The sequence below is a fragment of the Dermacentor albipictus genome, unplaced genomic scaffold, assembly GCF_038994185.2.
Source record: "Dermacentor albipictus isolate Rhodes 1998 colony unplaced genomic scaffold, USDA_Dalb.pri_finalv2 scaffold_76, whole genome shotgun sequence".
In the NCBI taxonomy this organism is placed as follows: domain Eukaryota; kingdom Metazoa; phylum Arthropoda; class Arachnida; order Ixodida; family Ixodidae; genus Dermacentor; species Dermacentor albipictus.
This window is the reverse complement of record NW_027225630.1, coordinates 67131-84217: the sequence shown is the minus strand read 5'-3', so window position 1 is coordinate 84217 and position 17087 is coordinate 67131. Positions and strand designations below refer to the sequence as shown.

The 17087-nt window shown below is 44.2% G+C and overlaps 1 protein-coding gene across 1 annotated transcript in view; it reads left to right on the top strand.

The window, feature by feature from the left end:
• Positions 1 to 2602: 2602 nt before the first annotated feature.
• Positions 2603 to 17087, top strand: part of LOC139053201 (protein NEDD1-like) — a gene marked incomplete at its 3' end in the record, with an annotated part of 76296 nt that continues 61811 nt past the window's right edge. Inside the window, exons 1-4 of the mRNA XM_070530289.1 lie at positions 2603 to 2631; positions 6704 to 6729; positions 12287 to 12381; positions 16724 to 16837. Coding sequence (XP_070386390.1) covers positions 16769 to 16837 — 69 coding nt within the window. The remainder of the gene's footprint in view (positions 2632 to 6703; positions 6730 to 12286; positions 12382 to 16723; positions 16838 to 17087) is intronic.

Below are 17087 nucleotides of genomic sequence, written 5' to 3'. Positions count from 1 at the left end.
TATATCCTGAACGTCCCCTGAATGTCCATGCTGGATGTCCGCGTCGGACGTACTACGGATGCCAAAGCGATTACCTTTGGATTCCCCAGGGACGTCCCTCGGACGTACGTCGGACATTCATGGATATCCCACGGACATCCCGAATATCCAGAAAGGACGTCCGTCGGACGTCGCCCGGATATCCGTGGTTACTTGGGCTCATTCCCCTCCAGGCCTGCGTGGAGGCCCGCCGTTTCGCGGCATGTCGAAAGACCGCTGTCGTCGCGGAGCGTACGTTACAATAGTGCGCTCGAGCAGTTCGTACATCGCGGCCCGTACCGTCATGTGCTCGAGCAGTTCCATACGCATGATGTCTCCTTATCGGTGCTGTGAATTCATTTATAGCAAGCATTTCCTCGCGTTTGTACGCCTGAATCTATCTAGCAGCGTGCAAACCTTACCTGAAGTTTCACTTCGTACGCGACTCGCTTCACTTGCGATTGACGCCGCGCTAAAACTTCGCCGCTTAATTCTTGAACGGCGTACACGTATTCGTCACTGCATAATTTCTTGCCTATACGCAGCGTGCCACCCCTGAAGAAATCTTCGACGCCCGATATTCGCTGCAGGCCGTGATACAACACAACCGAAATTGGCGGGTACATATTGTAAACGTGCTTTCCGAAGCAGACGACCGGGCTTGGTACGACCCATTTTAGGACAGAGGGCGCTTTTTAGCACCTTTTTCGCAGCGCCCCCTGGGCAATGCAAGAGCCCCAAGGGCGTCTTGCGCTGGAGTTTGAGGTACAGTAGCGGCGCCTGGTGGCGGCGCGGGAAACGACATCTGGGTCGTACCAGCTTGGGTCGTATTGAACCCTGGCTGTGGCGAAGCACGTTTCTAGGCCGAGTTTTGCGTCGATTCGCACTTTTTTCTGCCCTGTTGCGAGTGCGAAAAGGCTCGTCACTTCTCACAGACCACGCCGACCACGCTGCGAGCTCGCCGCAGCGTATAGTTTAACTAAAACGGACTCTCCGTGTGCCGTGGGACGTAATGCTAGGAGCAGAAGGAATCGGTGACGCCGATCCGGAGAGACCTAGCCCAGCTTCGAAAAGGCGTCACCGTCATTACTTCTGCGTCGTGGGTTGCCATGAACAAGAAGGCCTGAATCCCAACTTCAGATTCTACCGTTTTCCTTCAAGGCCTCACGAAGTGGAGCGTCGTGCGCACTGCATAGCTGAAGTTCGTCGCGCTGAGTAAGCGAAACTTCGCGCCATGCTGACTGCTTCGCCTGTCTTGAAGCTTGCTTGATTATCTGCGTTCTAAAGTTCAGTGTTTCGCACCTACAGTCCCGACGGCAGACCGACATAGCAGCAGGCATGGCTGGTAATTCACGATTCGAGACCTGGCCACAGCGACAATTAACAATTCGACCGATGCGAAGTGGTGAAGTGACCAGGTGTGTGCAAATGAGCACAAATAGTTGGCCTCATTCGATGACAATTCACTACTCCACTACGAGCAGCACAGGTTAAGAGAGGTAAATGCACTCATCCTTCATCTCAAGCTAGCACGTTGAGGCAGCGCAGCAAGGCAGTATTGATTGCAGCACATCGATGTTCGAGCGCTGTCATTGAAACCTACATCAAGCGAGCAGCGCACGAGCTCGCGCTGCACCGCGATTCGCACGTACGTGCGAGCTCGTATGCGTTGCATCAGTTATTACCAGTTACTAAAAGGGACAGATGGCCGCTACTACAGCGCAGGCATAACTACCTGTTTAGCGCCATGGAGTCAACAAAGATTGCAGGGGGCCTGCAGTTTCGCGGCATGTCGAAAGACCGCTGCCGACGTGCGCGTACGGTCGTGCGCTCGAGCAGTTCGTACATCGCGGCGCGTACCGTCGTGTGCTCGAGCAGTTCCGTACACATGATGCCTGCTTATCGCTGCTGTGGATTCATTTATAGGACGCATTTCCTCGCGTTTGTGCGCCTGAATCTAGCAGCTAGCGTGCAAACCTTACTTGAAGTTCCACTTCGTACGCGACTCGCTTCACTTGCGATTGACACGGTGCTAAAACTTCGCCGCCTAATTCTTGAACGGCGTACACGTATTCGGCAGTGCATATTTTCTTGCCTTTACGCAGCGTACCGCCCCTGAAAAAATCTTCGGCGCCCGATATTCGCTGCAGGCCGTGAAACAACACAACCGAAAGTGGCGGGTCCATATTGTAAGCGTACTTTCCAAAGCAGACGACCGAGCTTGGTACGACCCATTTTAGCGCAGAGGGCGCTTTTTAGCACCTTTTTCGCAGCGCCCCCTGGGCAATGCAAGAGCCCCATACAGTTGCGTAGGCGCGCGTATTTTGTGCATGACGAAGGTTTGCGCGCGGCTGCTCAGTTTGTCACATTCGACGCAAACGTGGAACGAGGCTGAACGTGGTACTTAAAGCACGGAAGGTTTGCTCAACCGTCTTCGGTCTGCCACGATGTTCGCCACTGCCGGTGAAGACGTTCTGCTGTGGTCCTGCTCGACGCTGCAACCGTGCTTGCGATTCGATGTTGACAAGTCCCGGACCGTTTCGAGCGTCTCGTGGTCAGCTGACGGTTCGTACTGCAGGTTTTGAAAACGCGCCCTTGGGGTTCCCTGTTCTCGTAAGAGAAATTTTGGACAAGATTTTCTCCCGGGATGTGCTTGCTATAGTTTCTCCACTACCCTTTTCTCAAAATTTTTGTTTTCCCGTTGTCGTGTTTGTTGGCGTAAGGCAACCAGATACTCTATACCTGAGGTTCAGCGTTTTCGGTTTAAGGCCAGTCGCATGCGTCTGCGTTGTCACTATCGAATGTCGAGCAGCAGGCCACCGGTGCCGGTAGCGCAGGAACGTGCGTGTTCTATAATGGAGTGCATAGAACTTCTGAGCTCAGTTATAATGAAACTTTAGAAAGGATATTGCATCGGTTACAGCGAAGCGTTTGCATAACTTGGGGTAGATTTCTGGCAATGAGACTTCAGAAGGCTGGGACTGCTCCCTTCGCTGTCTTTGTTGTACGGGTTCCTCAGACTGACATAAATCTGCAGAAGTCTTAATTCCTTCACGCCCCCCCCCCCTAATATTCCTGTATTCTTCTTCTTATTATTTTTTTTAGCCTTTCCATCTGTGGAGGATGCATTCGAGTCGCGGTAGCGATGCGGTTTCTTGCTGGCGAGCTTAGGCTAGTTCTACCATGCCCCAACACCCCTTGAATTTTCACCTAGATTTTTTTTTTACTTTTGCTGGCATTTTTGGGGAAAAAGTTTTGTTTCGAGCTCACAGTTTTCTTTTCCTTCAGAGAAATGTTGTATGACTGCGCATACTGCTCTCCAACACTTCAGTTGCAGCCACTACAGCGATGTGACTGTGCAAGACAGTGCACTTGACGTTTGACCACGAATACAATGAGCCTTTATCTGTGACTAATGTTGGTGGCCTTATGATCTTTTGAGTTGCTGGTGGATGAGGCAACATTAAATACAGCATTTACATGCCAGAGGGGGAAAAAAAAAGCCTTTTCAGATGTATGCAGATTCCAGCTACTTGAATGGAATGGTATGTTTTATTTAACTCCGAAAAAGTTGGGCAGTTGTGACAGGCTTTATGCTCATTCCTCGAGGCTCACAATGTACGTACTTTATTTTAGAGGAAAGTCTATAGAGAATGTGACCAAGTGTGGTATGTGCTGTTACAAGTTTCACAGGCACGGTCTGAAGGAGCACCTGTGGAACATAAGTTCCGCAGGTGGAGTGTCACATTCTTGTGAAAGCTCGTTGGGAAACTGTCAGGTGGGGTTGGGACTGTGACGGCAGACTGCCCCATTGTTGCTGCATACTCAAGGAAGGACTGTGATTGCATGAAGAGGCTGCAGGCCATAATTTAGAATGTTCTGGATGGAGGCATAGTAGGAGTCAAAGGCAGCAAAGGAAGTTTTTTAAGGGAGCTCTTGCACCCCTTCAGCACTCGTAAGCATCTGGTTTGCCATTGCCCGTAGTCTAATCAAGACTTAGCAAACGCCTTACCATATCTCGTGCACATTCTTTGCTAAATCCGAGTCATTTTGAGTGCTTGACTTACGTCCAAGCTTAGTACTTGTGTACTTTCTAATGCTGTCAGTGTGGTGTCTGGTTGCACATTTCAATGGTGTGACCATACGGCTTCTTCAGCCTGCATTACGTGCTGTTCTTGATAGATTTCATATCAACCGCACCACCACATGATGCCGCTGCTGCCACACAAAAGCAGTTGTGGAACTGCTCTATACACATCTTCGAAGCATGGAGCTGTCCTGGCCTCCCCCTGTATCATGTGTGGCACAGGACAGCTCCATGTAGATCACTAAAAGTAATCTTGCGTAACAGGTAAATCGCAGTGCATTAGGTAGGTGACAACTGCAGAAACAAGTGGCAACCTGTTTGTCTTGTTCTTGCAGTTGTCCCTTGTCTAATGTGCTACGATTTGCCTATTACTTATTTAGTGCAGATGCTTCCAATGCCCCAAGACATTACAGGAAGGAGTGAGGAGCATTTTACAGTAAAAAAAATAATAAAAAGAAAAAAAAAGATTACTGAACAGTAGGCACTGTGTACAGCATTCTTGAACTGCTTGCTGTCAGTAATGGCAATGCTAGTTCCACTGCATGCTGTTTTCTGGAATAGCCATTACACAAGTTTGTTCAGCATGATGGTATTCTGATCTTAAATGTGCGATCAGGGTTGGAGATGTAGATGGGGCTAAAGAGAGAAATCAGACAGGCACATTTATAGCGCAATGGTAACTCAGGCAAGGCAAAGGTATGAGATATTGGCATTGCGAGACTGGTTAGAAAAAAAAAAAATTGGAGGGCGCTTGAGCTTCGCCATTAAAAATGAAACGTGATAGCATTCAAGAACCCTGACTACTACTCGCGCCTCCTGGCAACTGCAGCTTACATAATCGTAATGTTCACCAGGAAGCGCTGGCAGTGAACGCTAATATTTATAAGTCTAAGATTTAACATAAAAGGCAAGTGCTGTGGTGTTTTGCTTCGTGACATTTGTTTGTGGGCTGTCATGTTCAAAATTCTGAGGGATAACTTTGTCAAGAATGTAAGACAGGTATGAGCAACTTTAGTGATAGAATGGTGTGGCAATATAACCTGCTTATACCGCAGTCATATAGCAAGGCGTGGCATATACATATACCTAAATATATATGGAAATCTTTGCTGAAGGACTACTATGCCTACACCGGATTTTCTGCGACATGGGGCCTTCAACTTTATCGCGTTAAAGCGTTACAAACAGCGCGGTATTTGATGAATTTATAGTCCTGAACAACCCCTTGCGCTTGGTGTAAAAAGGCTGTCTGCAGATAGCATACATTGCTTTGCTGTGAACATCTTGGCCAAGTTTTACTGTCGTATGCGGTGCATGGAGCTTGCAAGTGGAGCATGAAATCTCCTTTCTCTCAAACGCTCTTTTCAACAATAGCCAACTCGTTCTCTTCTGGACACTTATTTTGTAATAAAGTAGATTCCCATACGCGGCTGCTATTGGCCAATAGCTGACGTCAATCGAGAAGGGTGTTTAGATCAGTGTGCTTCTTTCTAGTGTTAGTGTGTATACTTACTGATGAAGTTTAATACACAGGCAAGAATGTGCTTTCGAATTTCTATAATTACATACTTATAGAAGAAGCCTACGATCATCTGCCCGCATAGGAATTAAACTTCAGCCACTCTGCTTATCAGTGTTGTAGCTGGCAGGTCTCCATTGCTATATAGGCTAGTTTCGAATGCTCAGCTAGTCTTGAACCAAGCAGAACTTGCGATCAGACCACACAGTTTCCAGGGCGTGCTCACTCCTGGCCTCTCCTACTTAGATGCCTCGGCGGAATACTTGATAGCACTTCAATAATGTACAGGTTGGATGTGGCTACTATCTGTCAGTCAAGCTGGCGAAGGATAAAGCCAGTGTGCACCACGTAGCATAGTCAGACTGTAGGATATGAGTGCGAGCATGCACTCAAGCTCTGTTGTGCACAAAGCAAACGCTGCGCATATACGCTACAGTTTCATGTAGCTGTGGTCTTCTTTGTAGCATAGATACTGCAGCCGCTGCAGTGTGTTGCCACGAGTTGACTGGCTAAACACACTGTGGCTTGCTGAGTACAACCATGTTTGGCGCTTCGTAGGCGCCAAAATCGTTGTGTATTGGCATCTACATTAACATACAAACGCAAATTTGAACTGCGTGCCACGATGACATTTATAACGCGTTGTGGGCACGCTCCGCTCCGCCGTAGCCTTCGCACTCCAAGGCATTGAAGAAGGAACAGGAGCACAGCAGTGAGGGTGTTTGATTGCCAATAACTGCACTTCTGCTGAATGCATTGAAGTACTTCTTGAGGCTTCATGAGATGCATTGCTTTAAATACATTTTGGCTCATCGATAAAAAGGGGTTCAGGGCCCGTTTAACGCCAGTGATGCCTGCCCAAGTTTCTCCATGTAGATGTCTCATCGGTAAATTATCTGGGCTGTTGTCAGGGGAGTGACGAGGATTGCAAAGAAATACCATGTGCCTAAATTACCATTGCCAGCTGCCGCAAATAAAGCTGTGCAGGTCAACACGAATGCACCATTGTGTGCCTGAATGCATGTATTTTTTTCCTTTCTGTTGTTCTCATTTGAACATTTCTGTCCCTTTTTTCAAAGCTGCTGGACACATAAGTTTGGTGTTGGTGAGTTGCTTTGGTGCTTTCTAGTTGTTCATTTTTGAAGATTCTATCAAGCCACCTGAAAATTCTGGGAAAAATAAGAAATAACCGGCAGTGTTAAATAAGTAGCTATGGCATTCTTATACTTGTTAGTTCTCCCAAATTTTTCATAAGTTTACGAATTTGGACCTGTTGTATGATTTTTCTAAGGTTGCATCAAGGTTCATAAAAATTCTGCTCGTCAGTCTTTGACCGTGTCCTTTATAGTATTCTCATGGTGAAAGGACACGCGAGGAGTAGGGTACCCGTTTCAAGCTAGCTTATTCGGGCAAGCTCTTCTAGCAAACAAAATTGGCAATAGCAAAATCGCTGAAAAAGTTACTTGGATGTTGAAGTTTTGCTTGTACATCTCTGTTGACCCAAGTTTGCTGCTTCTTGTCTGCTGTGTCTAAAGGTAAATCACGTATACTAAAGTGCATATGTAGCCCATAATAGGACTCTGGGCAAGCTTTAAGAAGGCTTTAAGTTCACAGGTCTTGTTTATTTTATTTATTGACTATACCTTGCAAGCCCATTGAAGGGCATTGGGTAAGTTTCTACAGAACAAAAAATTAGCACCAAATAAAGAAGGTAACGAAACAAAGATTGCAAATATAACAGTGGAACATTATACAATGTTATCAAAGAGTGTATTTAGGTTATCACGAAAAATGTGTCCCTCGTATAACCAACATTGCAGATTTTGGATGTTAAGCTGTACAATTACAAGGGCGAATCAGTCTTTGCCCATATTTTTTTTATAGCTACCCTGCGGTAGTGGTCGATATCAGTCTGTCTATGCGTTACGTCGACACGAAAAAATGTTTGTCTGCAGCTTCTTGTGAATGCCCTGTAACTCGCAATCTAACGTAGGTATCTTGTAAACAATTATACTGAAATTGGCCACTAAGATTACTATCATTACGCAGAGTTTCATTTACTTGTCATTAGTTATTTCACAGTGAAGTTGTAAATTTTGTAGAATTCCCGTCTGCTGTTAATACATGGCTGTCCACGGAGGGAATATGGTGACAGAAAATGGCTGTAACTCTTATTTTATCAAAACTATCCTGAAAAAGATTATATGACAATTAGCTGCTTAGACGACTAACATTAGTTTATTTATTTTTTGTAATTGCATAGTTCACAGTGAAGTTGTAAATATTGTGGAATTCCCATGTGCTGTCAATACATGGGCTTCTGTGGGAGGGAAATGGACAGCCCCATATTTTTCTGCTCGAATAAAACTCTAGTCCTTCCCAGTTTCATTCAGCTAATCAACAAGTATGCTCAATTGCAAATTATGAACAAAGTGTTCTGTTTCGTGTACTCCTTCGACTGCGCCCCACTCAACGCATATCGTTGCTCGCGTCGAGGCTTGGTTTAATGGCCACCTGCATCCTATACACACTGTTACCACCAGTGAGCGTTGTGTGTTATGATGGTTACGTCATGGTCGCCTAGGTGACCTTATCAAAACATATAGATATACATATATACATATTCATTCAGAGACCTGGATTGGAAAGAATTGGGGATAAAAGTTAATGGATAATACCTTAGTAACTTGCGATTCGCTGATGATATTGCCTTGCTTAGTAACTCAGGCGACCAATTGCAGTGCATGCTCACTGACATGGAGAGGCAAAGCAGAAGGGTGGGTGTAAATATTGATCTGCAGAAAACTAAAGTAATGTTTAACAGTCTCGGAAGAGAACAGCAATTTAAAATAGGTAGCGAGGCACTGGAAGTGGTAAGGGAATACATCTACTTAGGGCAGGTAGTGACGGCGGATCTGGATCATGAGACGGAAATAATCAGAATAAGAATGGGCTGGGGTGCGTTTGGCAGGCATTCTCAGATCATGAACAGCAGGTTGCCATTATCCCTCAAGAGAAAAGTGTATAATAGCTGTGTACCAGTACTTATATATGGGGCAGAAACCTGGAGGCTTACAAAAAGGGTTCTACTTAAATTGAGGACGATGCAACGAGCTATGGAAAGAATGATGGGTGTAACATTAAGGGATAAGAAAAGAGCAGAATGAGTGAGGGAGCAAACGCGAGTTAATGACGTCTTAGTTGAAATCAAGAAAAAGAAATGGGCATGGGCAGGACGTGTAATGAGGAGGGAAGATAACCGATGGTCATTAAGGGTTACGGACTGGATTCCAAGGGAAGGGAAGCATAGCAGGGGGCGGCAGAACGTTAGGTGGGCGGATGAGATTAAGAAGTTTGTAGGGACGACATGGCCACAATTAGTACATGACCGGAGTTATTGAAGAAGTATGGGAGAGGCCTTTGCCCTGCAGTGGGTGTAACCAGGATGATGATGATGATATACATATATGTGCACAGACGCGTCGATTAAGGTAAAACACACCACAGCTTTGCTGCTCGTCCTTCACAGGTGGGAAGGGCTGACAAATTTTTTGAGCCAAATTACGGCTGTAAATGCGAAGTCTACATATCCCAGCAGTGGGCTTTTCTGGGCACGGCCCGGTCTTATCTGCCGGTAGCTCCGCAGCATGGCGCTGCTGTAAGTTGAAGATGGCAGTTGTGCTTCACACGTCCATGGTGTGCGAGCAACAAGGTGTGATTCGTTTTCTGTGGAGCATGGAACGAACGGCCATCGAAATCCACAGGAAAATGTAGCCCACGTAGGGGGAAAGGTGTCTTGCTTTGAGAAGAGTGAGGTGGTGGTGTTGCGAGTTCGCAAACGGGTGTGAAGACTTGCATGACAATCAGCCTGGTTCCACAGTCAGCTGAACGAATTCTACCACAGGGTCATCTAATGTTTAGTGCTGCGATGGGGCAAATGTCTGAACCAGTGACTATGTCGAAAAATAGTGTAAGGTACGGGAATAGTATGCATATGTATAATTGTCTGTGCGTACCTTATTTTGGCTAATAAATAAGAGCAAAGACTGATTCGTCCACATACTTTGACCCATACTCATCGTGGCGGCTTAGCGGCTTTGGTGTTGCACTGCTAAGCATGAGGTTGTGGGATGAAATGGAGTTGTGATAGCCACATCTTGAGGGAGGTGAAATGTAAGAATGCCCGTGTGCTGTAAATTTGGTCCATATTGAAGATCCCCAGCTGGTCAAAGTTAATTCATTGTCCCCTATTATGGCATGCCTCATAATCAGATTGTGGTTCTTGCATGTCGCGTAAACTCCCAGGATTTGTTTTCTTTGCTTTAAGATGCCTACGATTACTTTTTTTTTAAAACTGCAGATTTTGCTTGACAGAACCCAAGCACAGTTGCTGCTATCACTTACAAATGGTAGTGAATATCATGACAGAGTGCAAGTGATCCTGATGGACCCTTTATGGACTAGTGTTGCTAGTACTAATGTTAGCGCCTATTGTTGCTAGGACTAGTACAGGCAACAAACGAAAAATATATTTTCTTCTTGTTGAGTTTTGGTTTTAAGTGCAAAGTTTTGGGCTAAATGTATTCGGCCAATACTGAGTAGCAGACAGCAAGCATCATCTGTTTATTTATTTAATAATGTATTTATTTAGACTATCAACTTGATTACCCCATTCTCAGGGTTGTTACAGGGCGAATAATGTTTAAAAAATCACTAATATATAGTGTGCTGTGATACACACAAATTGACTGGTGTACAGTGGACAGTCAGTGGCTTTGGCATTGCGAGGTAAGCACGAGTTCGTGGGCTCAAATCCTGGCTGCGGTGGAGGCGAAGTGCAAGAACACCTGGGTTTTGTACATAGCATGCACATTAAAGAACCTGAGGAGGTCAAAACAAATCTGTAGTTCTCCACTATGGCATGCCTCAAAATCAAGTTGTAGTTTTGGCGCTTAAAATTCCAGAATTTAAAAGGGATGTGCTCATAGCAGTGCCCAAAATACACATGTTCCAAAGTACATATTCAGTGCACATTTGAAATTAGTAGCATGTTTGTTAGCTACAAGCGCATCAGGTAAACTACTCCACATTTCAATTTATTGGGCAAAAAAAAGAGAAACGAAAAGTGTCGGCACGCATTAAGTGAGACTGTCTAGCTCTGCTGTGGTTTATACAAGCTACCTTCTTTGAGGTTGCAAATAAAATAACAAAGCTTATGTAGTCTTGTGGGTCCTTTCATGATTTTAAAAAGAAACCTTAGCCGACGCTTACGTCTGTGCTCATCCGGTAATTCTAGCTTACAAGATTTTAACATGGCTGTAACAGATTCCATGTGTCAGTACTTGCAGCATATAAAACGGGCCACCAGTCTTTGTGTGTTTTCTATTTTAGCCTTCCAAACTTTGATTCAGAGTCAACGTTTCTTGTATTGAAACTGGAACAGAGGATAAGGAAAAGGTTTGGTGCATGCCTTGCTTACTTTTGTAAACGTGGACACGTCAAGGAGAGACTGTTGTAAAAACTTGGGCTGCAGTGGTATCCCACAGGTGATGTGAAGCCAGTGTAGCGTGCTCCTGTGTCACATCTGACAAGAACTGTCTATACAAGTTCCACACAAAGCCATAGGTGGCTTGGGACGAAGCTCAATTTTGTGTTCTGCCTGCGGTTGCCCACGTGTAAAAAAAGCTATGGCTGAAAAGGTTTGTGCAGAAAAAAGTTAAACACATTGACTATCCTTATAGTTAGGGTTTTATAAATTTAAATAATAAAAAAACATTTTCTTCAGGCATTTTTGTATTGCCCTAAAGGGTTAACGGGGCTATTCTGAATCGCCATCTTCTCATCTCGTTCTTACTCTCATTTCGCTTATCTGCAGAAATGCTGCTTTCATCAGTGGAAGTTTATCTTATATTCATGCTAATCTTTTTTGGTGGGTGTCCTTGTATCTTTTTAGTCACAATTTATGGTTTTTTATTTGTTTTCAGATAAGTTATACTCACTGCAACTTTCTGCGGCAGTGAAGTGAAAGATAAGGGGGTGGAGCTTCTGCACATTTACCACACAATGTAGCCTGGCAACATTTGATAGTACCTTTGGTTTCTTGGAGCAGATACTGCAGTAGCGTAGTTTTAATGTGCGATAATCTCATGTTTGTTCAGACGCAGAAGGGAAAAGCATAAAAATAAGTCAAATTTAGCTCGGTTGTGTGTAGTCTTATTTTGCTGTTGTACGTAAGGCATTTTCCTGAGCTTGTAATAGCTTGTAATACGGATGAAAATGAGGGATGTTTTTTCGGAAGTTTCCTCATTTGTGTGCACTTTGCCTCCGTACCTTTCCCTTCACTTTTGCAGAATATTGTCCACAAGTATCCTACTACTTGGCTGTATCAGTTTGTATGTATTTTGGGTGTATGCACAGCTGCATTGCTTGCTGCTAAATCTGGTGGCCAGGAGATGCCTTTGAGCTGATTTAAGAATTTTTTGTCTGCAGAAAAGATTTCCTATTAGATCTTAGAAATTTAAAATTGAAAAGGAAGTCTCTGGCCACTCCAGTACACTTGCAAAACATTCTATGTTTCCGATATGAAATTAAAATTTATTTTTTCAGACCTGCTCAGTTAACGTGTCATCTCTGATCCCAGTTTTATCGTCCATTTCTTACAGGGCGGCGACTGGCCTCTATCTCACAATTGTGCCAATTTGTCCACGTTACGGAGTTCTCCACAAGTAGGCACAGGCATGTGCAGATTGATGTTGAGGTGAGCATACCTGGGTGGCAGCGCTCGGTTTTGACTTTGCTAGTTGCTTGCACGAAACAGTGCCCTAAATTTGTACGTCTTAGTCTCTCGCATAATGTGGTCATAACCATTAGTGTGAACCATAGCTTCCTACAAAAATTACTAGAGGGATTTCTGGTGCTAAACTCGTTCAGCTTCAGTGGAAATGATGGTTAATACAGGGATTTGGCTGATCTTTGTGCATGTGACTTCAGACGTTCTTTTGGCTGTAGTTACTGTACTTTATCTGTCTTCGTTGGACTAAATTTTGAAGCAGTGCTTTCCCGAATGCAGAAGGAATGCAGAATGCATGTGCACTCACTGTGCACATGCACAATTACTTTGAATTGGCGCATTTGTAATTCACTACTTTGCTGAATAGGATCAACTTGCAATGTTGCAAGGCCATTTGGATCCAGAAGGACAAAGTTCAGGCAAATACATGTACTGACCATCATTCCCATGCTGGCTGAATAGGAATGCTTGCAGCACCCATAGACACTGGCGCCACAGTTCCCCCTGGTATGTCTTGTAGGAAACTCGTGGCACGAACATCCGCTTGGTGCAGGCAGAGCTGCCCTGGTGAGCAGCTGGTGCGCTCTTGTAGTGGTGGGGTTAGGGCTATGGCGTCGCACGGCTAAGCATGTTGTGGTTTTATTTCTCGGCCATGGCGGCCACATTTCAGTGGGGGAGAAATTCAAAAGTACTCAGTGTACTTGGACTCTGTACATGTTAGACAACCCCAGGTGGTCATAATTGATTCTGAGTAGCCCACTACAACGTGCCTCACAATCACATCATGGTTTTGGTCTGATCCAGCTCAAGGAATCGGATAGGATTCGCTGAACTCTCAGAACTGATCAACAAGGAGAAAGTAAAGGATATTCGAAATTACAACACTAGAAAGACTGAGGGAGCAGTAAAAGAAACACACCCCATGACATTGGTGAGAAAACTAGGCATAGGACCAGCCAAGATGTATTGTTATGATTGACCTGTCAAGTGTGAGAAACATTCAGGTCTGCATTCCCATGACGAGACGATCTGCCTCATCCCAGAAAAGGCTGTTAGGATCAGCCTGGACTTAGAGCTCACCAGTGCGGGAAAGATTCGAGTGGGTGTTCCCATGTCAAGATAATTGCTTTCTTCCCCGAAAAAGCGTCGCCTCTCTATGCTCTAAGCAGACACGGAGGGCCCAAAGGAGGCGACTCGAAGAAGAGCTAGTCGACTTTTTAACCTGACAAAACGCACTGACAATTCTACAAGTTCCCTAAGTTTTCCAAGAAGACATCGACGACCACAAGACCGCGAGGGTTTATTTAAAGCTGTCCTGGCCCACGTGTTAGGCAGAACCGCTCGAAACTCGGATAGTCACAACCGTGTACCAATGAAGTGAACATTCTTTTCTACTTTTTTTTTTCATCAACACGATGCCCACCTTCGTCGTCGTTTCCTGATTGTTGCAGTGAAGACGCACCTCACCTAGTCGAGGTTGTATCAGTATGCACTGGAAGATAAGCAGGGTTATATCATCAATTCAGAAGATATACTAAAAGCAACGGAAGACTTCTATACTTATCTGCACAGTACCCAGAGCAGCCACGCTACTTTCATTTGTAGTAGTAATGAACAGGATACAGAAGCTTCTTCTGTAACTAATGATGAAATTAGTGACATTGCAAGACATGACCTGGCGAAAAGCAGCTGGAGAAGGTTGAACAACAGTCAATTTAATCAAAGATGGAAGAGATATCATGTTTGAAAAACTTGCGGCTCTTTATATGCAATGTCTCACAACTTCAAGTGTTCCAGGGAACAGGTAGAATGGCAACATTATGCAAATCCACAAAAAGGGAGACAATTAAGAGTTGAAAAATTACAGACCCATTAGCTTGCTTCCAGTATTGTATAAAATAATCATAGATAATTTCCAACAGAATAAAGGCAACACTACAGTCAATCAAGAAAACAGACTGGCTTCAGGAAGGGATACTCTACAATGGATCGCATCCATGTCAACAAACAGGTAATCGAGAAATCCGCAGAATACAATCAATCTCTATATATGACTTTCATAGGTCATGAAAAGGCTTAGGTCATGAAAAGGCATTTGATTCAGTAGATACCAGCAGTCATAGAGGCATCACATAATTAAGGAGTACAGGAGGCATACATGAATATCTTGGGAAATATCTTCAAAGATTCCACAGCTACCCTGGTGCTCCACAAGAAAAGTATAAAGATACCTATAAAGGGATCACGCAAGGAGACACAATTTCTACAATGCTATTCACTGCATGCTTGTAAGAATGTACTCAAGCTATTAAACTGGGAAGGCTTAGGAGTAAGCATCAAGGGTGAATATCTCTGCAACCTTTGATTTCCTGTTCAGCAATACTAGGGACAAATTACAGCAAAAAGATTGAGGACCTTAACAGAAAAAATGTAAGAGCAGGGTTAATAGGCAGAAGATAATGATCAATTGCTTGGAAAGGAAACAAGAGTTCAGGATCGCCAGTCAGCCTCTAGAGTCTGTGAAGGAGTACATTTTTCAGGGTAATTACTCGCAGGGGACCTTGGTTAAGAGAAGGAAACTCACAAAAGAATAAAAATGGATTGGAGTGCATACGGCTGACATTGCCAAATCCTGACTGGGAGCTTACTACTCTCATTGAAAAGAAAGGACCATGCAAAGAGCGATTGAAGGAAAAATGTTGGGCATAACGTTAAGAGACAAGAGAGCAGTGTGGATCAGAGCAAATGGGGATACCAGATTTTCTAATTGACATTAAGATAAAAAAAATGCAGCTGCCTGGCAGGCCATGTAATGCGTAGAACGGATAACTGGTGGACCATTAGTTGCAGAAGGGGTGCCAAGAGAAGGGAAGCATAGTCAAGAACAGCAGAAAACTAGGTGGGATGATGACGATTCTGTCATGCAAAATACTATAATGAAAAATTTTTTTTCTTGATGATGGATATAGTCACATTGCGTCCGAATTTCAGGGGGATATGAATTTTGAAAAAGTCTGGGCTATTAACCATGTCTTGCGTTTTGGGATGTCTTGAACACTCTATTGTGCTTTGATGGTCTACGTGAATTTCTTAGCTACTATAAGACCTTTCACACTAAAAGAGTACAGCTGTCGCATACTTTTGCAAATTTGGTGTATAAAATCTTGATCTTCCATGATTTTGGGGAGACATTAGGCACTTCAAAAGTGCTCACTGTAGCATGCAGCTTGCATTTGCACCCACATAGGTGATGGAACGAGTGCAGTGTGTTAGACACTATGGAAGTGTCGGCTTGATAACATCAAGGGAATTAACATTCAGAAAATTGTCGAGGGCTTCTTCAATTGGAAGTAGTGGCCGTAAACGAACAAGAACGTTTTGCTTTCCCTTTGGTACGGCTGCAATTGTGGTGTCTTTTGAATTGTAACCAGTTTTGAGTAACATGAATACTGTTCGAGGTCCTGAGACATTTGTACAACAGAGATGTTGCGGTAGTCTGCTGCCAGACTCTGAAGTCAAAGTGCATGGGCACGAGAATGCATGTGCTGCCATCACCAAATGTCATGCGGGAGTAGCAGTAGCAAATAACACTCAAGGAAGCGCAATGGGAAAGTGCACCAGATGCTTAACAGAATGCGCCTGTATCAGTAACCAAAAGCATACATACCCATGTAGTAGTAGTAGTAGTTTGTTTATTTCACGAGTCATGTTTGAGTTTCATGTCAAATAAATATTACAGCAGGAGACCTCAGTGTTACAAAAAAACTATTAGGGAGATGTCCTATGATTACATAAATAGGGTAATTATACAAAAAGAGCAAGCAGTGATAAACAGTGTGGTCATGTGTGCAATCTAAATACTAAATTGTTTATTTCTAACAACACATTTCCAGCTTATACTCGCAGTTCACAATACTTAAAGTGGCGGTTTATTCTGGCTGCCCAGATGAGAGGGATTTAACAAGTGACGAAGGGTTTTACTGGCTGAAAATAATTTTTCTTGCCTACTGTGTGCTGTTTGCAGAATTGCTGATAAAAACTATTTTTGGCCGAAGTTCTACACTGCAGGCTATAGACTATTTAGAAGAAACATTTTATTTTATGCCCAAATTGGTCTCTGCACACTATACACTGGGGATTATAGTAGTTGTTTTGAAGGTCATTGCATTTTACATCTCTGGTTGTAAAAATTGGGTGCATATAGCAATCTTAGTTTTGTTAGGAATGAGGGAGTGTGGCAACTTGGCGAGGCTCTCCTAGTGTTTCTTTAAGTATTGAACCTGAATTTGCAGCATGTTTCTTCTCCCAGGGCGCATGTGTGTGTTCTCAGTTCAGCCACCAGGACTGCCACAGCATGTGTGTTGGTCTGCTGGACGGCACTGTGCAGCTGCTGAAGAATGGCAAGACCTCCTACTCCTACCAGGTACACGTCATCGTTATGGTAATTTATTTAAACCTTAAAGGGGCACCAAAACATTTTGAGGACATGAAACGTTTCCAGTCTTCAGACAATGCTGTTCTTAACGTGCGAGCCAAATGGTATTTTGTTGCCTGGAGCAGAGAACCTATGATCTTGTCTGGTTCCTTAATAATAGGCTAGAAACAAAACTGTCCTACTCTTCCACATGCACTCATCGTCATAATGTAGGTACAGCCGAAACTGCAATAAAGAA